Source organism: Catharus ustulatus, chromosome 6 (assembly GCF_009819885.2).
Source record: "Catharus ustulatus isolate bCatUst1 chromosome 6, bCatUst1.pri.v2, whole genome shotgun sequence".
NCBI classification, from domain to species: Eukaryota; Metazoa; Chordata; class Aves; order Passeriformes; family Turdidae; genus Catharus; species Catharus ustulatus.
Window position 1 is genome coordinate 20,845,793 of NC_046226.1, and position 21,732 is coordinate 20,867,524.

At 40.1% G+C, this 21,732-nt stretch overlaps 1 protein-coding gene across 5 annotated transcripts in view; it reads left to right on the plus strand.

Annotated features, from left to right (window-relative positions):
- STON2 (stonin 2) overlaps positions 1-21,491 on the plus strand; it is a 69,712-nt gene extending 48,221 nt beyond the window's left edge. For all 5 annotated transcript variants that reach the window (XM_033062923.1, XM_033062922.2, XM_033062921.2 and 2 more), the window contains 3 exons: positions 8,117-9,952; positions 15,918-16,120; positions 17,383-21,491. In XM_033062923.1, coding sequence (XP_032918814.1) covers positions 8,117-9,952; positions 15,918-16,120; positions 17,383-17,466 — 2,123 coding nt within the window. In that variant the 3' untranslated portion in view covers positions 17,467-21,491. The remainder of the gene's footprint in view (positions 1-8,116; positions 9,953-15,917; positions 16,121-17,382) is intronic.
- The last annotated feature ends 241 nt before the right edge of the window (positions 21,492-21,732 follow it).

A 21,732-nucleotide genomic window follows, 5' to 3' on the forward strand; every position in this document is an offset into this window, starting at 1 on the left:
TCAACTCTGTTATTTTCCAAAGTTGGCTGGTTTATGATGGTGCAGTTGTGCTGGCAGGGCAGGCACAAACTGACAGTGCAGCCATGGTTTTCATTACACTCTCCAAGACATCCCCTGTAGCATCACTCTTTTTTTGGATGGGCGAAAACTGAGGTCAGTGTCACTGTAAAGGAGGCTGGAGTTAGGTTACCAGTAGTGGGAATATTTCTTCCTACTATGTTCTGTCTCTCTAAATTGTCATGCTCAACATATATCCAAAACACATCTTTAAAGCCCTCAAAGGGCAAAACCCGGCAGTGCAGCATCCTGACTCAACCCTGCAACCACCTTAGCAACAGCCCAGTATGACTTTTGAAGGCAGTAACAGAACAACAGCCCAATAAAGTGATGCCTCTCTGACTACAAGATATTTCACGATCTGCAAGCATTTTCTTTCCAAGGTCTTGGTAAGCCTTTTTCACTTCCCTCCAGTATTTTTTGGTGGAATCCTCCTTGCGTCTAAATATTGTGGACAGTACCCTGTTTGTCAGCCTATGGGAGGAGCAGACAGGACGAAGCAAAAGCCCAGCATTTCTCCTTGCAGTTCACAGCCAGTCTGGTACATAAGCCTTGAGCCTTAGCTGTTTACTCCAGTTTCTCCACCTTTCTCTTTATTTTCATCCAGATACACTTGCTTGCAATAGCCAGTGCACTTGATACACATAAGTTGAGTTTTGCTCAGCCAAGGGCCACAGCTTCTACTCTACAATTATACAATTTTTGTTCCCTACAGGACCTTCCCTGCTTATTCCCTTTATTCTGTATGGTTCTTAGAAAACCCACAAGCTTTCACATGACTTATGATAGCCTATTTATCAAACACACATGACAACAACCATTAACACGTCCCACTGCGTCAGTATTTTTGCTTTGCTACAGATAGAAAACTTGTGGAGCAGAGGCCATAAATTGCTAGCTGAAGGTCACTTAGACAGTCACATGGTTCAGATTAGCACCTAAGATTTTTGCAGTTCATTCCTGTGTCATATCCTATGCATCTTCATGCTTCTCAGGTACCTTTAATTAATATTTTTTATTGGAGGTGTGGGTGTTGAGCTGGCAGGTGCATGTTCAGTGTTACCTACGTGGGTCAGGCATTGCATGTAGATCAGGCTGTCCTTTCTCTTTTCTTATAATTTTTCAGGCCAGTTGCCTTCAGTCCTTTGTTATGTTTCAAAAGTCCCTCCAAAATTAAAAAACAAACAAACAAACAAATTCAGATACACGTGGCTTTGTTTTAATTCTTCTTACCTTTGCATTGAGCACCTCACCTGTTAGCTCATAAAACTTCCCTGTAACCTGGAGCTCCCATATGCTTTGAGTCAAGAAGAACTGGCCAAATTGGCTACTCTTATGCAACTATGTGGTCTTCTCTGCATTTTAAATAGAAAATGTTTGCATTACAAGTTACTGAGGTGAAAACTATTAATGTTAGGCAAAAGTTGAGCACTGCTATCTTCCATAATTTATAGCTATGTATCAGCTGTGTTGTGAAACACATTTGTCTTCACAGTTCACCAGGTAACTAAATTATTAAAATACATAACTGAAATTGAAGTTTCCACAGAATCTGACATTAGAAATTTCTAAATTGGGTCTTTGGGTTTTTTTAAAAAATATCAGCAATGACATAACTAATATCAGCAATGACATAAATAATTTTGATATTGCTCAGGGTAAAGGTAGTGTATAAATATGAGATTACCTCTTGACCGCATGACCTGAGATATGCAGACATATCTGGCAGACAGGATGTGAGCTGCTGACTTGATATGATATAAAACTTGATCCTGGGAAATGCCTTGGGCACAGGAATGAGGAAGTTAGTGCTACTATTTTTAAATGTTGTGAGGAGCCAGAAGTGTTTGCAGTAGTGCATTTTGAAGATGTAAAATATCCTTTCTCTTTCTAAATGATGTGCACTGTTAAGTTTTGTAAGCAGTGGGTTGAGCAGTGGCACAGGCTTATTCAACATCCCTCTGGTACTGACTTGTCTTTTTTTGCTAAAGAATCAGCACAAGACTGAGCAGATAGTTGGGGTGACACTGGCTTCAGCCATGCATGAACTGCCCACTTAGGGATCAGAGAACCAGTTATTTCACATCAACTACCAAGTTGTCATCAGCTGATATTACCATTTGTGGTCACAACCAGTACAGTTTCTGAGTTGATGGACTGGCATAGCAAACCCAGAGTGTTTCAGCCACTTAACACACGTGATGGTCTCCTGCCTTGGCTTTTCTATGGCTGTGGGAACATTTGTCACATTTATTCAGCAGGGCCAGACCTCACACCTATGCAGTACTGCAACAGCCATTTGAATCTATAACTCAATTAATGAGACCATAGGTGTGTTGCTTTGCTGCTGCTCAGGGGGACCCCAGGTTCTGAGTGGATCCTGTAGCTGGCACATTTCCACCTGCAGTCTAGCACTGCAAATGTCAGGCTTGTTCCATGTGGTATTACCTCAAGTACTCAAGACAAAACTAACAAGGTCTGCAAACCTCTGTATTTTGTTACTGGTCCATCATATATTGCTTGAAAAGTTATGGTATAATGAGGTAACATATGGTCTGTGTATGAGAGATTTATGTGATTGTCTTTTGCAAAGTAGAACTTGTTCAATGGATGGTAGTATCAGCTGCTCCAAGATGCAGTGGGATTGTCTTTGCATTTATAGGGCTGGCTACATATTTATTCTGCTTGCCAAATACCAACTTCATTAAGCGTCCTGGGCTTGGAGACACATTTTTCTTTCTTTATTCACTCTCATTTCTTCATGAGATCAATAGTCTCATCTCAATGGCAGTTCCACTGTTGAAGGATATGTTGTATGTACTGTGGATTAAAATCAGAGACAGAGGCAGACATCTGTGGAGAGAAGCAAAGTCCAAAGTACATTGAGGAAAACTGTCTTCATTTATCTTTGCCAAACTACTTTTAAAGCAGCTGCTTTTGAAAAATGTGCATGTCTTGTTCTTCTTGTTTGCTCCTTGTTCTCCTTTTGGATGAAAGATGAAATAGCATGATTCATTCTTCTGCAGAGAATCTCTCATTCTCTTACTGATCTCTGCTGAAATAGGTTCAGCTTGGTGTTTTCCAGTTCTGCTCCGTCCCTTCACACACAGGCTTTGTCTTGCCTGCCCAAACTGGGAGTGTAAGTATTCCCGTGGCAGTAACAGTGACTAAGCCTAGGGTGTAGTCACTGTCTTGGTAACCTCTGGGCTGAGCACACCTTGCTGAGAACACAGTTAGATGACATAGTGGTAAAAATATGTCAGTCATATCTGTGCCATGTCTTCAGGGGTAGAAACGAAGGTGCTTTGTAATGAATCATGTAGGTATGCTTACTTGCTAAGACATTTACTTTATGAATATACCTGTTTGTTTAATAGAAATGAGTTCTCAGGTAGATGGAGGATGTTTTAATCTTTTCTCCACCACTTAGGTAAGATCTGTTCACAATTTGGTTCTAATTATAAACAAATAGTATTATGTCACATGTAGCATGTGAATTCTTTGAACAGGCATAGTCTTGTCTAAATCTTTTAAAAATCTTGAACACTTCTTCCAATTATATCAGTGTTAATGTACCATCTTCTGGCCAGCTAATGGAAACACATGGACTGATCTTCAGGAGCTTTCCTGATCTGTGGCTCTCAAATGGGCTAAATCAAAAAGCCTCTTTCTATAGTAATTCTGGGACCCATTCACTACCATTGTGTTACACAAGAGAAGAACTCTTTTAAGTATGTAAAGAGAACAAAAAGTGTTTATTTTGATTTCTTTTTAGAGTAGCCATCTTTGCTGAAAAAAAACTCCAACAAAGCAAGCTATGTTTAAGTGATAAGCAGTGCTTTTACTTGGAGTATGAAATGTTTTCTAGCTATGACTAGGAGAATTTTATTCCTTTTAAAAGTAACAACGTAAGTCCTGCCTGATGTAAAGATGTAACAGTTTATTCAAGATCCTAACAACCTTGTCCATTACTTGCATGAACTATGTCTGATTTGAAGTCTATTGTTCAAATGATAAATTGGTATGAATTTGAGACACAGGCACTTACACTTCAAAGCTATATATCTCTCTGCTGCAATGTTCTGATGATTTTTGGATAGGGTGTATGCTTGTTCTTGACTGTAATTCTGTCTAGGAGTATTAGTATACTAACTTCTAAGTGTTTACAGGCTAAAAACTAAGCAGTACATCTGGAAAGAACATTTTTTGAATATGGATATCTTCTGCACAAATTGAATTTATCAGTTTTGTGCACAATGTGTTGCAGGTGCTTGGTTTTGTCTTAAAACTAGCCAGACACATTCTGATTTCTTAGGGCACTGCATAGTACAGACTGCAGAACACATAAGGAACTTTTATAAAACTGTAGTTGCAGCCAAGATCTGTACAAGAGAAAGGGGAGTTCACTGTACACAGACTATGAATTGCTGAAATATTTTTTCAGTTCCATACCATATCTGATGCTATGGTGCTATGGAATTTTTTTATGAACCAATGTTTTAACTATTCAATTAACATAATACAATAAAAATATTGAGTATTTTAAATTAAATCACGCAAGAAAATTCTACATTGTAAACTAATTTTGGTATCTTGAACATTTTCTTTATTTAAGGAAGAGTGAAAAGGCTCTGATTGAATTAATTAATTTCTCCATTTGAATAAAGATAAACAGAGAAGAGGAAAATAATTGATAGCTTCCTGCATAGTGCAACAAGACTTACAGCTGCAACTACTGCTGTTCTGGTAGTGTGAAACCAGTGCCTTAATGGTTAGTTCAGTCTTTTTTTTTGGGAAGATGCTCTTTTCCTTCTCCAAGCAGCAAGGGTGGTGTGAGTGGAGGAGACACCAGGCATATAATTCAGGGCAATGAAGTGCTTTAAGCACAAATGCCTGAAATACAGTAGTCCTTCCTTCCCATAAACACAGACTTCTGTGTCAAGAGGTAATTGTTAGAAAAAGTCAAAACATCAATTGAAAACAAAAATAATGGTCACGAAAAACTTCTAGGATCCTTTAAGATAGTACATAGAGGACTGTCTTTTTCAGCAGTTTTCTTGCAGTATGAGGGCTGCTGCAACCTAGCTGTGAGGGCTGTCATTATTTTCTTGTATTTCGTCTTAGTTTAGTATCTACATGATGGCTTACATTTAAAATTAAATATAGCAGTTCTTATAGAGACTCGTGGGGATAAATCAATTGAACCAAGATGAAATTAATTGTGTTTTAAATAGATCTGGAAGCTCCATGATATAACGCCTTTGTAGCTTCAGATGATTTAACTTCTTTTGACAATTAAACTTCTTTAAGGACTTAGGATGAATTTTCGATAGTTAACCAAACAACAGCCATTGTATTTAAGCAGCCACTAAGCCACTGCTGGGAACAGTCTATGTAGTACTACTGTAGTATGCATTTGGGATGCAACTATACTGGGTTTAAGCAGGCCAGATTTATGTGGCCTAAATTTAAACAGTTGTGTTCAAAGAGATGTTGTGATTCAGCAGAGTATTATGGATTGAAAAGTTACTTAAGGATGAATCCATTCAACATGACCTGAGAAGTCAGTCAAGTGGAAGAAGAATGAATAATAGGAAACCTCAGAGATCAGATCTGTGATCTCAGTCTTTCATCTTGCACCTTCTCCTGCTGCTTATTTAGTCTATGGTGATTTTGAAATGTCTCCTAGCTGTGCCATAAAACCTAACTTTTGTACTAACAGTTCAACATGTTGGAGGACTAAATTGCTGTTAAATTTTTGCATGTGATGTGTTCAGTAGCAAGAGTAGAGGGCATGCCCTGTGTGAGCAGTCATCTCTTCTCCATGCCAGAACTTGCAGAGACACTCAAAAGTCTGAGGAATGCTTACAAATCCCTCTTGTGACCTGTTGTGTGTTGGTGATCAAGAGGTTGTGGTTTAGCCAAATAGAAAAATGAGAAGATGATACATTAAAGAGAACCAAAGGCTTCTTTCCTAATCACAAGGAAATTATAATTGCAGGGAGAGAAGGGGTGGTCTGCTCTTGAGCAATCCGGATCTTATAAACATTGGAATTTTAGAAGTCCTAAAAGAAACAGGCAGTCTTTTCCTGGAAATGCCATAAAACCTTTGCTTCAAGGTGCTGCATGTTGGACCAAAAGTCCTGGAAAGATGTGAGTCAGCATAGATGACATATTGGTGTGGACTGAGGTTCAGAACAATATCAGATTATTCTTCGTGGGTTCTTTATTACTTTCTCACTCAGGGTGTTATTGTGGATAATAGTCAGCTGGGTTGTTGTTCCCCCCCCAATCTGCTCATAGCCTTGTGGCAGTACTATAGCAGATAAAGAATCCACCACTGCACTTTGGTGTGACTGGTAGCAGGGGCTACAGACAGGCACTGTGTAAAGCTGGGAGTGAGATGGCAGCGTAGAGAAGAAAATCTGAGAAACAGAGACAATGGCACTTCTTTTCATATACACTTTGCAATGCATGGGTAGTCTGTAAAAGCTATCTGTTCTTGTTATTGCTTTGTAGTACTGTAGCTTGAAAAACAAATTGGTATCATTCACTTTCATGTATGATTCTCAAGTGTAATAACCCTTAGAACTTGGTTGATGTGTTTTATCCTTAGATCAGAAAGTTGGGTAAACTTACATATTGCTGAAATGAGAGCGCCAGAATATCAAGTTAGCCAAGACATTGTAATGAGCTCATGGCAGCACTTCGTCTTGCATGAATATTCCTTATTTCATATTCTAAATGGTAGCTGAAATTAAAATTCAGATTGTTTGTTATGGTTAAGGCAGAATGGAAATCAAGCTCGTCTCTTTTGGGAGCTGGTGGCAATTTAAATAATGACTTAAAAAAGTTTGTTGTTGTTGTTGTTGTAAATTATGCTCAAATCACAGGTGTACAGCTATACCAGAGTGCTACAGTTTACATTTACTTCTCACTTGTATTGGAGAACAGTGACTTGTGTAAAACATGGGGTGCATGGGAGAAGCAAAAAGCACAAATGCCAGCACTACGGTATCATGTAGAACAAACAGGATGCAGCTAGAGAATATAATTTCATGCTGGCTGCTCATTTTTAGGAGCACTGATTCATTAGCTCAGTAGGAAGAAAATGGGAAGAAAATAATTAAATTTCTTAATGCTAAGAATTTGTGCTCATTTTGGAAAAGACCTTATTACCACTACAACAATCCTGGGAAGAGCTGGGACTGAAGTAGCGCACTGTGATACAGTTTTCTACAAAGTGTCTTGGCAGAGCCTGAGACTAGGAAAATAGCAGTCAAAGGTGCCCTGTCAGGAGAGAGGATGAGGACAGCTTCCACCCCACAAATCAAAAACATGTTTTTCCTTATCCTAACATAGATCCCTAGATCACAGCTTCTCTGAGACATGTTTCAGAGATATCCAAGGGTTGTCAGACTCTTGCACACTGGGTACAACAGAGTCTCTTTACTGAACACATGCTGGGGAAAAATCACACCTGGGCACCTTTTACAGTGCCATCACCATACCCCATGTGCTTTTCTGATAACGGCAAATGCACAAGAAGTATGTGGGGACAGATTGGAGATGCATCCTTCCTCAATGTTCATTCTTCTTCCTACTGGATTACTGTCTAAAGCAAAGGGTATGAGGACAGAAAAGGGAAGAAAATTATAACAAGAGTGAGGGAACATTCCAGGCAAATAACACAAGATAACTGTAGAGAAGAAATGCATCCTGAGAGGGAAGTTTTAAAAAATCACCATGACATGTGGTTTCTCCTTTAGGTCATTATGTTGGGCTGAGATCAGTACAATCACTGCTGTCATTCCTTTAATATTTATTTCTGGATTCCTTCTCTGTGTTCAACTGTGTATCTTTTAATTAATTCTTGTCAGACTCCTCAGCATTTTAGCCAAGTCTTTTGACTATCTTATCTGACTATCTTGACTATTCTAGCCCAAACTGTGAATAGCCTTCCTTGAGCGTGCAGACTCCGGGGGGTTTTATGAGGAGAGAACTAGGTAACTTCAGAATAATTGGCTGAAATTTCCTCCCCTCCCCTCTTTTTTTAAAGACAATTCCTCATCTCTCCAGGAAGATGAAGAGATAGATATGGAGGCTGTCAACTGGCAGCTGAACAACACCTCCATGAATGTCCATTCATCTACCCCAACCACAGTTCGTTTCCCCAGCTGGGTGACTTTTGATGACAATGAAGTCAGTTTTTCACCACAGAGCCTTTCTCCCTTGAAAACAGATACCCCACCTGCAGAAACACAGGCTCCAGATGTTAACTTTAATCACACTACATCCTTAAAGAAAAGAGAACGTCCTAAAAGTACATTTGGAGACCTCTCCAAAATTCAAAAACTAGACCTCTCCTCTTTAACCAAGTTGCCTTCTGTTGAAACACCACCATGGAGTTCTACTAATCCCTTTCTGGATGAATCTCTTCGAGATGTCCAGCCCTCACCCATCAATCCATTCAGCTCATTCTTTGAGGAGCAAGAGAGGCGTTCCAAAAGCTCTTCTGTCTCCAGTGCTCCAGGCAAAAGCCAAAGAGACTCTCTGATTATTCTCCACCAAGAGCCTGATACCATCAGTTTCCATGAGGCAAACAAAACTGTAACCCACACGGATGCTGTAGAGCAGCTCAAACAGCTCCAGATTGGAGACCCAGATCGAGTGAGCAGTCCTACCTTGCCCGATGATGACCCCATGATGCCATATGATCTGGATGCAGCTTTATTCAACCTGGCACCAGCTCAGCCAAAGGATGGATGGCCAATGATGCTGAGGATCCCAGAGAAGAAGAACATTATGTCATCCAGGCACTGGGGACCAATATATGTTAAGCTGACCAACAGTGGATGTATACAGCTTTTTTATGAGAAGGGACTAGAGAAGCCTTTTCGGGAACTCAAACTTGAAATCAATCACGAGATTTCAGAGCGCAAACTGCAGAACTATGATGAGAATGGAAGGATACACAGCGTGAGGTTGGATCGCACAACATACAAGGAGAAAAAGAAGTATCAGCCTAAGCCTGCCATTGCACACACTGCAGAGAGAGAGCAAATTATCAAACTTGGGACTACAGATTATGAAGACTTCCTTAGCTTCATCACTGCTGTGCAAGACACACTGATGAACTTGCCAGCTTCATCAACAGATCTGAGCACAGTGGGACTGAATTATCAAGAGGAAGAAATCACTGTGGATGTCAGGGATGAGTTTCATGGCATCTTGGCTAAGGGAGATAGTGTGATTCTCCAGCACAGTGTGCTGACTCATATCTATGTTCTCAGCTTCCTTTCTGGTCTGGCAGAATGCAGACTGGGTCTTAATGATATCCTGATTAAAGGGAATGAAATAGTTGCAAGGCAGGATATTATGCCCACTACTACCACTAAGTGGATTAAATTATACAGCTGCCGGTTCCATTCATGTGTGGATGAGGATATGTTTAATAACTCCCGTATTATCCTGTTCAACCCCTTGGATGCCTGTCGGTTTGAACTGATGAGATTCAGGACTGTCTTTGCTGAGAAAACTTTGCCTTTTACTCTGAGGACAGCTGCCAGCATCAATGGTGCTGAGGTGGAGGTGCAGAGCTGGCTGATGATGTCCACGGGGTTCTCTTCCAATCATGACCCTTTAACTCAGGTCCCTTGTGAAAACGTGATGATCCGCTACCCCGTGCCAAGTGAGTGGGTGAAGAACTTCCGCAGGGAGAGTGTCCTGGGGGAGAAATCTTTGAAAGCCAAGGTGAACAAGGGAGCCACTTTTGGATCAACCAGTCTGTCTGGTTCTGAGCCAGTAATGAGAGTAACTTTGGGAACTGCCAAATACGAGCATGCCTTTAATTCCATCGTATGGAGGATAAACCGACTGCCTGACAAAAACTCAGGTGAGTGACACATACCATCTCTGCAGGAATAAACTAAAACACATTATGTATTTTGAAAGATAGGAAATACTGAGTTTAAATGGTGAGAGATTTATCATCCTCTGTAGTACACCAAAGGGCTTAAGTTAGTTGCATGAAGTATTTGTCTGACCCTTCATTGTAATAGTTTTATGTATACTACAAATATAGCTAATGATAAAAACAGTTTTAGGTTTTCCAGATGCAAAAATATGTGTTCTGTCTCTGAAGGTATTTAAAGAGGTAGTACTTAGGAAAATGGTTTAGTGGTAGACTAGAACCATGCTAGGTTAATGGTTGGACTTGATGATCTTAAATATGTTGTCCAATAAATGGTTCTGTGATTCTCGATTATGAAACCTCAGCATCAAACGTCTGTGTGCTCAGTACTGTTATTGGAATCAGGCCTTTTTCATGAAACTTGCAAAAGCAAGATTCTATGCTATGGGACTGAATGACAGAATCAGATAAATGTGCTCTAGCACATGTGGTATCTTTTCCATGCATTGCCAAACATACTGGGCCAGTGCTATACATTTCAATGCAATTAATGCCTCTGAATGATCTGAAATGGGAATTGTAAGAGAACAGAAGACATTGCTCAACCATTAAAAAAAAATAGACATGTCCAAACACCCTTTTGTGTCTATGTTTCTTTAATCAGTGCAGACAGAGAATTACAGCTTAAACCTGAAGAGAGAATACCAACATGAAACCCACTTTGTATTTCTATCCCAAGTGTTTGTCTTTCTAGTAACATGGTCATAATTAAACATTAAAATAATGTAGGCAAGCTACTGTTCCCTTTGGCCATTTCTGCCAGTCATTCTATTTGCTGCCTGTCATCCATGGTGCACAGTAAAGCTGGACAACTCAGGTTTATTTTTATTTGCAGTCAATTCCACTTCTTGATCTCTCTGATCTAGAATAGCTTTTTACAAATGAGATGGACTTTTCAGTATTAATGCTGTAGTAATGCATCTGGGTGACTGGGAGGGTTTCCGTATTCAGTGTTCCCTGAAGGAAGGTTCATTGTGGTACCAGATTTAGCACTCTCTATATGTTTTTCCTGAGTTTGACTTATAGTGCCAGCAAAACAGAAATCCCAGTGTCTTTTGGGTCATGTTTCAGCCCAAGAACGCTAGTTTACACCACCAGTTACAAATTTGGAAGGATATCACTGACAAAAGGGAAGGTTCCAGGTTTCCTGTAGACTGAGGTGCAAGAAGACAGAGCTTGAAAACTTGAGAGAAATACAGCAATGAAAAATTAACCCCAGGCTCTTCATGAGCAATAACATGCTTGTGAGGAAAATCTCAATATGCCATCTGCACGAGCTCTGGGAATGAGATGCTGTGAAATTGGGCCTTCTGTGGCATCTTCTCTCCAAAGATCTCAGTGTACCTTATAGATATCACAGCTGAAGAAATGAAAGCCCTCAGACTTTAACACAATCTCAGAACATGCCAGTAGGAAACCAGGAGAAGAGGCAAAACCCCTGTCTCTAGTGCTTCCTGCAAGGTGATGCTGCCTTATACCTTGCTGCTCTGAGGGAGACACTGATCTGTGCCTCTTGTTTCCTTCTTTCCCATTGTGACTCTTAATTATATATACACTATGACAGGGGGAAGGAAATACATTACAGATTTGTTGCTGCTGTTGTACCCCTGCCACAGAGCATCTATCCATCAGTGTCATCATGCAAAATGCGGGGCCGTTGGTATTTGTTTACATCCTGAGAGGAAGAGAGTGTCCTCACCCCTCCGGTCAGATCAGATGTAATTTCAGGGAAAGGAAGAGCCTTGGAAGCACTGTCTTGGCCAAGACACATGAGGTATGTGAGAGGGAGGGAATCCCAAAATGATGACAGGGCAGGCCAAGTGTAGTTCAAATCTGACCTTGCCCTTCAGGAACTATTTTTATTTGTTGGTGGTACTTCATCCTATGGTTCTCCTTTCTCAAAGTATATGGCAAACAAAGAGGTATGTAAGTGGCACTCGGAAGCATTCATTCCCAGTCCTTCTTAGATTTGCCTGATGGACAACATATGCTTTTGGCCAAGTGATACTTGTCGGATCTGCCAGTCTTGTGCACGTTTGGCTGTATCCAGCCATATCCACAAGTCATATAATAACCCAGTTTCACGTATTTGCAAAATTGCTGTAAATGATTGAGTTCTCAAGCACTAAACATAAAACTACTCCACTGACTCCCACTTTATATTCTCTTACTGTGATATCTGTAACTCACTAAGAGCACTCTGGGTCTTCTGTAAATATCTGGCCTGCTAAAGAACTGCTTTGATGCCTGGGCTCCAGAGCAGGAGAGAAGTAGTGGCATCACATTGGAGCTGAGGGAAGTGCTGCAGGTGGCCACAGCCTGCAGCTCCACCTGCCTCCAGAGACCACAAAATGGATCCACACCACTTGGGGCATATGCATTGCATGAGTGTTCCAGTACATGTGCCTGCTACCAGACATGCTCACAGGCACACATTTTGGGACTCTTTGTTCATCCACAGTGTGTGCTCTGGCACACAGTCCCTTGCAAACACAATCCCAGAACTCCAGAGGTCTCCAGATAGCCAGCTGGACCTCCTGTGCTTCACTCCATTTCCTGAATGTGGACTGGTGCAGTCTCTGTGTAGAGGTGAGGGGCATGACCCCCAGCCCTGCCATCCACAGGACAGTATGTCCCTACCAAGCTCACTGCTTGTATGCAGGTTTTAGCATCCTAAGCACCCAGAGTGTTAAGAATTATTTCAGCAGCTTTGCACGCTTATCTAAATTTTTTCTTTCTGTGCTTTCTAATCGGATGGGGCCCTTTGCACTCTCACTCTAGGAGACAGTGTTATCAGCACTGTCTGTATTATTTTGTAGCCAAAGTATCTGGTTGTGACTGAACATTGAAAAGCATGTGACAAATGAAGGACAGTGCATACTCTGACTAGGATTTGACCTAAGGAAAAAATGTAGACTGGATTCTACTGAGCACATTGCTGAAATCCAAATAGCAAATATTTGTCAATTTTTACAGCTTGGTAAACTTTATTGTCCATCTCATATCTAAAATTAATATGAACAAAAGAGTTGATGAAGAAAGCCTGTTTGCAGGCGGTTTACAGCTCCAGTTGCTGCTGGCTGGGCTTCACTTGTTCTTTTTTTTATCTTAATCCACCAGTAGAATAGTAGGGAAACATCCAAATAGTCTTTGATAGTGGGAAAACACTCTTTCTGTGAAGCAGGGATGTAACATCTTTGCAGAGCCTTGCATCTGGATTTGAACTTTGCTCTAGTTTGGCTATGGATATCTGGCCTGCTGCCTGGAATACTTTCTGAAGTAAATTGTATCTTTTAACCCAAACATGTTGGGACATTTGGAGTGTCATGAGTCATTTGGAACAGATTCTCTCCAATCGCAGTTACACTTGCGTATATATGAATTATCAGATTTTTGTTTGCCAGAACAAATTGGTAGAATCTCAAGGAAATAAGAGGTGCAAAACAAAAGCAGTGTGTTGATTCTTCCTGATTTTACTAGGAAGGGTACCTGTCCATTAGAGAAAGAGCTCTGAATGAGCCTGTTGAACAGTCTATAGAGGTGGTGCCTCGTGAGCCTCATGCTCAGGACAGTAATGAACACTGAATGAACGCTGATGGGCTAGGTAATTTTGCAGTGGCTTCACTGGAGGAGTTACTTTCTTAATCTGTTTGTCTTGTTATCCATCACACTGAGCTGGTTTAAATTAAAAACTTCTGTAGTTTTCATGCATTTGGTAGGGGTGGGGTGTTAAAAGAAATTGTGAAGAGTGTAAAAGCTCAACTCTCCAAAGCACCTGGCATGCAGTGTGCTCAAGCCCAGCTAAACATCTCCCGTGATACCTTCACCTTCTCCACCCCAAAAGCAGCTGAGAACGTGCTGGCTCAGGAGTGCTGCAGCACAAGCTGAACCTTCTGCAGCTGTGGATGTGCCTGCACCAGAGCACAGAGCCACTCCTGGGCTGCTGGCATTCTCCAGTCTGAAGGAGGGAGCAACCCACAGCAAACTAGAGAGGAAAAGCGTAACAAAGCAGATGAGCAGGAAGGATTACAGTGCAGAGTCTGCTGAGAGTGGTGCAGTGTGAGCAGAGATATGAATGGCTGGGGAGCCTGAGACTGGGGGTTGATTGCCAGTACTGAGTGCTGAACACAGATTTTTGGAGGCAGTTTAAGGCATCTTCATAATGCAGTACCAGAGAGCGGTGCTGTGTCACCAAGGGCCCCATGGCAGATGCTGAATTGTGCTGCCACCAGGGCTGTGCCCACCACAGCCAAGCTCAAGAACCGGCCAGAAGCAAAACACTGCAGTGCTGGAGGCCACCATGATCTCCCTGAGAGCTCCTGGGGCTGCTGCTCTCCTGTGGTAGGTGGGACCACCAGGAAGGCCCGCTGTGCATCACAGCTTTTGATCCAGAGAAAGCATGTCCATGTATGAAAAGCCAGGAAGGACTGTCAAACAGAGATCCTTGTTCTAGAACCGGGCAAATGAGTCAGTACTTTGCTTGGGATAATTAATCCTGATGAAAAGCAGATGTATTTTAATGCTTGCAGAACTTGAGCTTCTATATCTGCGTGATACTGCAACCATTCATTCATAACTTGGCTCCAACTATGGTGCTGCATATCCCTGGTCTCTGCTGAACTGCACAGCCTCTCACTGGATTTGCTGCACACACATTAATTTACAACCTTCCAGCAGTGAGGGAACTTTGGCTAGACTGTTTTGAAATATGAGGCTGACTCTAGATAAAATTTTTACCCAGACTTATATTGAGTAGAGTTTTCTTTCCTGATCTATTTCAGAGGCCAAGTGGGATGTTGCAATGTCTAAGCCCTCTAGAGACTGCCTAATGTCATCCTATTGGGACAAGTCATACTTCAGAATCCCACATCTTGTTTTTCAGGCTTCTTTGGCTAAGCAGGTGAATTCCTGCTTTTCCCAGTGGGAGGTTCTGGGCTTTCCCCACTTAGTTCTCTTTGCCTGCCTTCCTCCTTCCTTATCTCTGTCCTGTACCAAAGTATTCAGGAATCCTAAAGCCTGTAATAAAGGCAGCCAAGGATTCCATTCATTTACTTACACATTCATTTACACGTACAGAGGTAATAGGATCCTTTCAATCAGAAAACCCTGTGTGGCTGTGAAGGCCTTCATCCTCATTTTGCAAATAGAGAAACTGAGGCAGAGACATTAAATTACTTGCTCAAGAATTTAAGGAGTTGGCAGCAGTCAGAGAAAAAGTCAGCTTACTTTGAGTAGAAGTCCCATCTTTCATTTCTAAACATCACTGCTGTCCAGCAAAATCAAGAGGAAAAAATAATAAGGGTCATTTACATGTGATGGAGCTAAACATTACCTCCTCTCCTTGCCATCCTTAATGGCCAGCCACCTTGTCATGGGTTCGAGTGAGGAATAAATAATTATGCTGAAGCTTTGCACAAATTTGCTTTTTGAACACAGGAAAGTTATTTAATCTTATCCAGTAAATTTTCTTCTGCTGAAAAGGGGGATAACAATTTCAAATAAACATCAAATATTTCCAAATTCCTCCTTTCCTTCTATAGTTTCATAATATTTCAGCAGGATATGCCACAATGTACTTAGCATATGACAGACACTGAGGGAACTGAGAGGACAAATACCTTTACCCTACTGTTCATTATTTACTTCTTAAATATTTATATATATACACCCACTAAAAGCAAACTAGAGTGATTAGCAATCCTTTTTGCATTTTGTTTAATTCATTTGGTAACTTCAACCATATTGAAGCAGGTAAGACACTTGCTATGAACTAGTTCACCTAGGGAGATTCTCAGTTTCCTGCAGCTTCGTGATGCTGCTTTCTCCTAGGTGTTGTGTTTTGATTCATCTGACACATCTCTCATGACTGTTTACTCTCTTTTTACAGCTTCTGGCCATCCTCACTGCTTTTTCTGCCACCTAGAGCTTGGCTCTGACCGGGAAGTGCCTTCCAGTTTTGTCCGCTATGTAGATGTGGAATTTGACATGCCCACCACCTCTGCGTCCAAAGCCGCTGTTCGCTCCATCTCTGTCGAGGACAAGACCGATGTGAGGAAGTGGGTCAACTATTCAGCACACTACAGCTACAAGGTAAAACTGAGCAGTGCTAATCACCATGGTTACTTTGCATGCTTTGTTGTCTTGAAAAGTATGGGCAAACAAATAAAATACCGTGGACAAAGGAGGTGGGAATTTGGCACATGCCAGGCTGTGTGCAGTTGCTACCCATGTGCAGCTATTGATTCATGGCAAATAAGCAGTGGTTTATCCCTCACCAAAGGTTGAATAAATTTGCTTGCAGTTGCCTGTGGAAGAGCGTGCACACAGCCAGCTCCTGGGGATTAGCTGATATGGAGAGTTTGAACAGGGAGTTTTGCTGCTCTTCATCATAGGAGTGCTACTGTGGAAGTCCTAGTGCAGACAAAAGAATCACATTATTTCTCTTCTTAAATATTTCTTCCTTCTGCCTGCCCTAAGGAGAGAAGATAGGAAAGTTCACTATGTATATTGCTACCAAAATATCTCAGTAAATTTGCATGTTAGCTGAATACTCAGCAGAGAAATTGGCATCCTACCTTGCCTTCTTTGAGTGCAATGATAAGAGATTCTGAAAAGACTCTCATGGCAAATATTTTTACTGGTAATTGTAAGCATATTTTTAGTAGTTTCTTAAATTCCCTGGAGATGGTATTTGCGCTTCCTAAGTATCCCTTTTAAGAATTAAAACATTGGACTATTTCTGAGTTTTCAGAGATGTGGAAGTCTAGAACCAAACACAGATCCCCTTGGCCCTGCCCAATACTATAGGCCTAAGCACCTCTGAGCCTGAGGACAGCAGGGAGTGTGCTGATATTTGGGGTAGTGTTAGGCACTGCTTCAAGAAGCAGGGAGTTGGATTTGATGATCTTTGTGGGTACCTACAAACTCAAAATAATTTAAAAAATCTCTTTGCTTTATACATCAGTCTTTGCAGAATTTATAATTAAGTCTGGTTTTCTACTGTCAAGTAGGAAGCCATCTATTATCTGCAAGATTTGGTTCTGGGTTTGTATTCAGGGTACAACTGGGAAAGGTAATGAATATAAAATCATGTGAATTCTCTGCGTGACATTACCTCTCCTAGAAATTATTTCATGACACTGCTGAACTGTAGAATTGTTTAGATTAGACTGAAAATCCTTATAGTAAATGAAATCCAATTTTCCCTAATCCTCAGTCTATTTTTCCTCACAACCCTTTCAGTTCACCAAGAGTTTCTTCACCTGAGCATAAGAACCACCACTGAGGAAGATTTGTGGATCTTTTGTTTTCCTTTCTCACTACAAATTTTCTTCCTCTTTTTCTTCTACCAGGTCGAAATAGAGCAGAAAACAAGCTTGAATGAAGATCTGAAGGGAGAAAGTACTTCAAATGTCAATGAATGTGCTACACAGTAAAGGAAGATCAGTCTGCAAGTCCCAAGAGGGGTGGTCAAATTAACAGATCTTGAAGAAAGGACTTGCAGGGGTTGGGTATTTATATTTTAAAAAATTTGGGACTACTACATTTAAAATAATGCTCTGAAGAGCATACTTTTTTTCTTTGTGATGATCCATACTTTGAGAAGAATGTGGTCAGTGGGTTGTTTGGATCCACGGGCTTTTGCTGGAACAGTATAAGTACAGTTGTACAGTCAAGCCTGCCTTTTCTGCCTTTTCATCATTTAGGTTCTGCACTCAAGTATGGTCTGGCAACCATCACAGCCACACGAGAAAACAGCCTTTATCTCACAGTCTTGCCCTGCCTCATTAGGCATTTTGTTTCAATGACATTTGGTTTGGCCATTGACTGAATTGCATCCTTTTGAACTGCCAAATAAAATTCAGGGAGGATCAAGTGAAAAAATTATATAAAATCTCCTTTCTGAAATGGTCCACAGAGTGAAAACCCTGAGCATCATTCTGGAGAATCAACACACCCTGCATCTCAAACAAAGAGAATGGAATCTGTGTTTAAGTAGATGAACTACAGACAGGACAGCTGATCACAGAGCTGTTCCTCTGTTCAGCCCTTCCGTCTCACCCCTCGAATGACAACATGCCACTGTGCACATTTTCACAGGCTTTGCACAATTTACAAGAAAGCCTCTGCAATTTCTTATAATTTTTACTTTGTAGTCTGAGCTGTTCTGGTATCTTGACTGAACATGGTCGTGGCTGCTAGCAATAGGGAATGTGTATTACAGTAGTAGAGATACCAGAGGGACTTTGCTGATATTAGATCATTCCTGCCTAGAAAGATATTTAAGGGAAAAACATGGGGGTTTAGTTTTGGGTTTGGGGTTTTTTTGTATATTTTCTTGGATGGGTAAAATGGTGGTTATTGAAAATGTCAGAACACAATTACTTTAACAGACAATGTTGTTTATTTTCCTAAAAATTCTTGGAAATCTGTCCAGCACAATATTGTTTTCATGTTCTATCTTGAACCTAGAATATAAGTAACTTGTATCTTTGTAACACCTCCATTAACTGGGCCCCAAAATCTCTTTCCAAAAATTGACAAAATTCTATCCCCACTTTTATCCCACTTAGCTGGAAGTAATAGCAAGTCTTAAAACCTCTTTCTAAATAAAAGTGCAGAAGACATAAACCACTCGTTTACACATATTTTCAGAAAAAACAGTGTTAAAAGTACCCATTTTTAGTTGTTTCTATGGCTTGTGTAATATTTTGTCTTGTAACGTTAAATGTAAAGTAAGTAATTTATTAAATCATTTATCTTTTGAAAGGTTACTACTGACTATAAAATACACATTTGGAAAACTTTGGCAATGTAATTTAAAATCATAATGAATTAAAATGAAAGCTTTTTTATACATTTATTTCATTTTACATTTAATATAAAAAAATTAATACACTCTTGATTTACCCTGTGACTCCTATAAAAATTACTACAATGTTAAAATCCCAAATAAATGATAAAATTAATTTCATTGAGTCTGACACTGGTAGTGGTAGAATTTAAAATAAATTGCAGGGAACTTATAAATGCCTTTTTTATATGCACCTACATTTCAAGTCTGCATCATCCTAGCACAGATGCACCACTGTAAATATGTAAAGTCTCAGTCCTTCTAGGACTTTCTAACAAGCCTTTAATACTTCACTTCAGGTAGCCCTTGTGGACCCAGGATGCTCCTTGGACCACACCAGTTAATACTAAGTATTTGCAACATCTCTCTGTAAAGGGAAGAATGCTATTAACTTTTATGAAGAATTTTGAGATCAAGGAATTAAATTTTCTGATATTATTGATGATAATTTGTATAGGCTCTGAAATATCTGGGAGCACGGCGCTGAATTTGTGACTGATTCTCAGCTCTGGCACAGACTGGCTGGTATGAGTTGCATGGCAACTCCTCTACAAAATTCACTCCTGTTCAAAGGCAGTCATAGAATTTTTGGGTGGTCTTCCTGCTTTTCACTGCAGCTCCTAATGTACAGTTTCTAAAACCCACCAACAAGAAATAAAAAAAGCCAAACAACAAGCTGAAGCAGTGCTGAGATGTTACTGAGGAAATGTGAGAATGTTTTGTGAAAGAGATGGAGAATTTCTACTCTGACCTGCAAGCTCAGTGTCTGATTTTTTTGCCTATTGCCCCTCAGATCATGTAAATACAAATAAGTGTACAAATTAGCAAAGTTATGTTGTACTCCTTAAGAGGGGAGAAAATAAAAGGAATATAATTTTCTATTGCTGTTGAATTGTTAAACCATCCAGCCTCTATCAATCATACTTGTGCCACAGAACACGCTATGTTCCAGTAACTAAAAGATAAACATATTGGAGCTTTATGGATTTATTATGGATTTATTTAATTTCTTTACCACTTCATTGCTGATTTTAATTTTTTTTTTTTAATTCAGAATCAATGAATGAAAAACCTGACTTTTACCTTTCTTGTGTAGTTGTACACAGAAGTACTTCTTCCAGTCATCATGAATTTCTTCAGGCAAAACTGGAAAAGTGTTCTGGTTTATATGAAAGCTATTTTAATCCAGTCTCATCTCCAGAGAGTGTTTTTAGAGGTACCTACCACTGAATTTTCAAGAATTTAGGATGAATACCTCAGCCAGAGTTTTAAAAGATCTTATTTCCTTATTTCCTAAGGACTGTAGTAAGTAGTTTGAATTCTCAAAAACTGCTAATAACCAAAATCTTAAGAAAGTTTATTGTTGGTGTCAACCAGGTGTCTCAACTGAATTCTTTTTTCAGTCCAGCACCATCACGATCATTGGGAATTTGAACACTAGGATCCTAAGTGCCCTTACTCAGGTCTCCACTGTTTTTTATTGATTAAATAGTGCCAATTTTTCAGTGTTACACACTGTCACATATGTACTTTATGTACATATACTCTTCACCCATGTGAATATAGTAGTAATCTGAACAGACTGTTGATTGGAGGGAAGGGAAAAGATCTGAGAGGTTTGTGAGTTTGAAAGTAGCAGAAATTATTTAGATACAAGCAGTGCCCGTAGTGGGGGTGATTTTTAAATTTTTTAAATTTTTAATCATGTGGAAAAATCTCTCTGACCAGTTTCAAATTACTACTTCCTTTGAGAAAGATGCAGTCACTGTCCTTTGGTATATTTGAAAGCTTTGTAGTACTCAAACACTCCATGCAGGAAATATGCCTTCAAGGTAAGCATACGTTTACTCCCTGAAGCATTTCTCACTTTCAGTCCCTTTCTATTTCTCATTATAGTTTTAATATTTGTACTGTGGTAAGACTTGAGGTATTGCATGGAATTTTGCCTAGAAACATGAAGTGTCTTTGATCACAAGGAGTAAAGATGAGCAATATCTCCAGGCAGCTGAGCTTATTTTAGTTAATGTCTCTTACATTTATTAACTATCAACACTCCGCTAGAAAAGGAAAATGGGTGAATTCAGCTGAGAGATACTAAAACTGACTGATGTTATTTTTGTTCTTTCTTTTATTTAGGTTTAAATTTAGTCATCCTATGAAGGAGCTAGACACAGAAGTATCATTATAAACACTGCAGAAATTATTTTCCTTCTCTGGTGGGTTGCTGGCTGACAGTTACTTGATAGGCTGTCCAACACCTGTCCACATTATTTAGTAGCTGCTAAAACTCCCTCTTGAACAGTCACCTCCCAGGACAGAGAGCAACTGCATGCAAAAGAGCATGAAAGCAAGTGGAAAAGGTGTATCAAGCTCAACCTGGAGGTGCTTACTCTTTTGCTTGCATAAAATTTCTTTGGCCCTTCAGTGCACTAATCAAGTCTTTGATAGGTCACCTGTGTTCCAGATGGTGAAAAATTTCTTTCAGAGACTCTTACCAGTTTGTGTGCATAGCTATATTGATCTCTAGAACTGACCAGCACCAGAATTTGCAGCACACAGAATCACTTACGGATTAAGTACTTACGCTCTTCTGCCACTGACTTGTCTAAGATACAAAATTTTGTGTGATAACATGCACAGCTGTTCCTAGTTTTGTTCAGTCAGCCAGCCACCCCTCACACATTCAGCCATCCATCCTCCCATCCGTCCTGCCCTCCCTCCCTCCCTATCTCTCTTTCATACTTGCAATTCATTCTTTGCACTATTGACATTGATTTGTATAATTATTATTTTGTAACAAGTTCCTACCTTCTTATTTTGTAAAAATAAGTAAGTCTAGACACTGGCA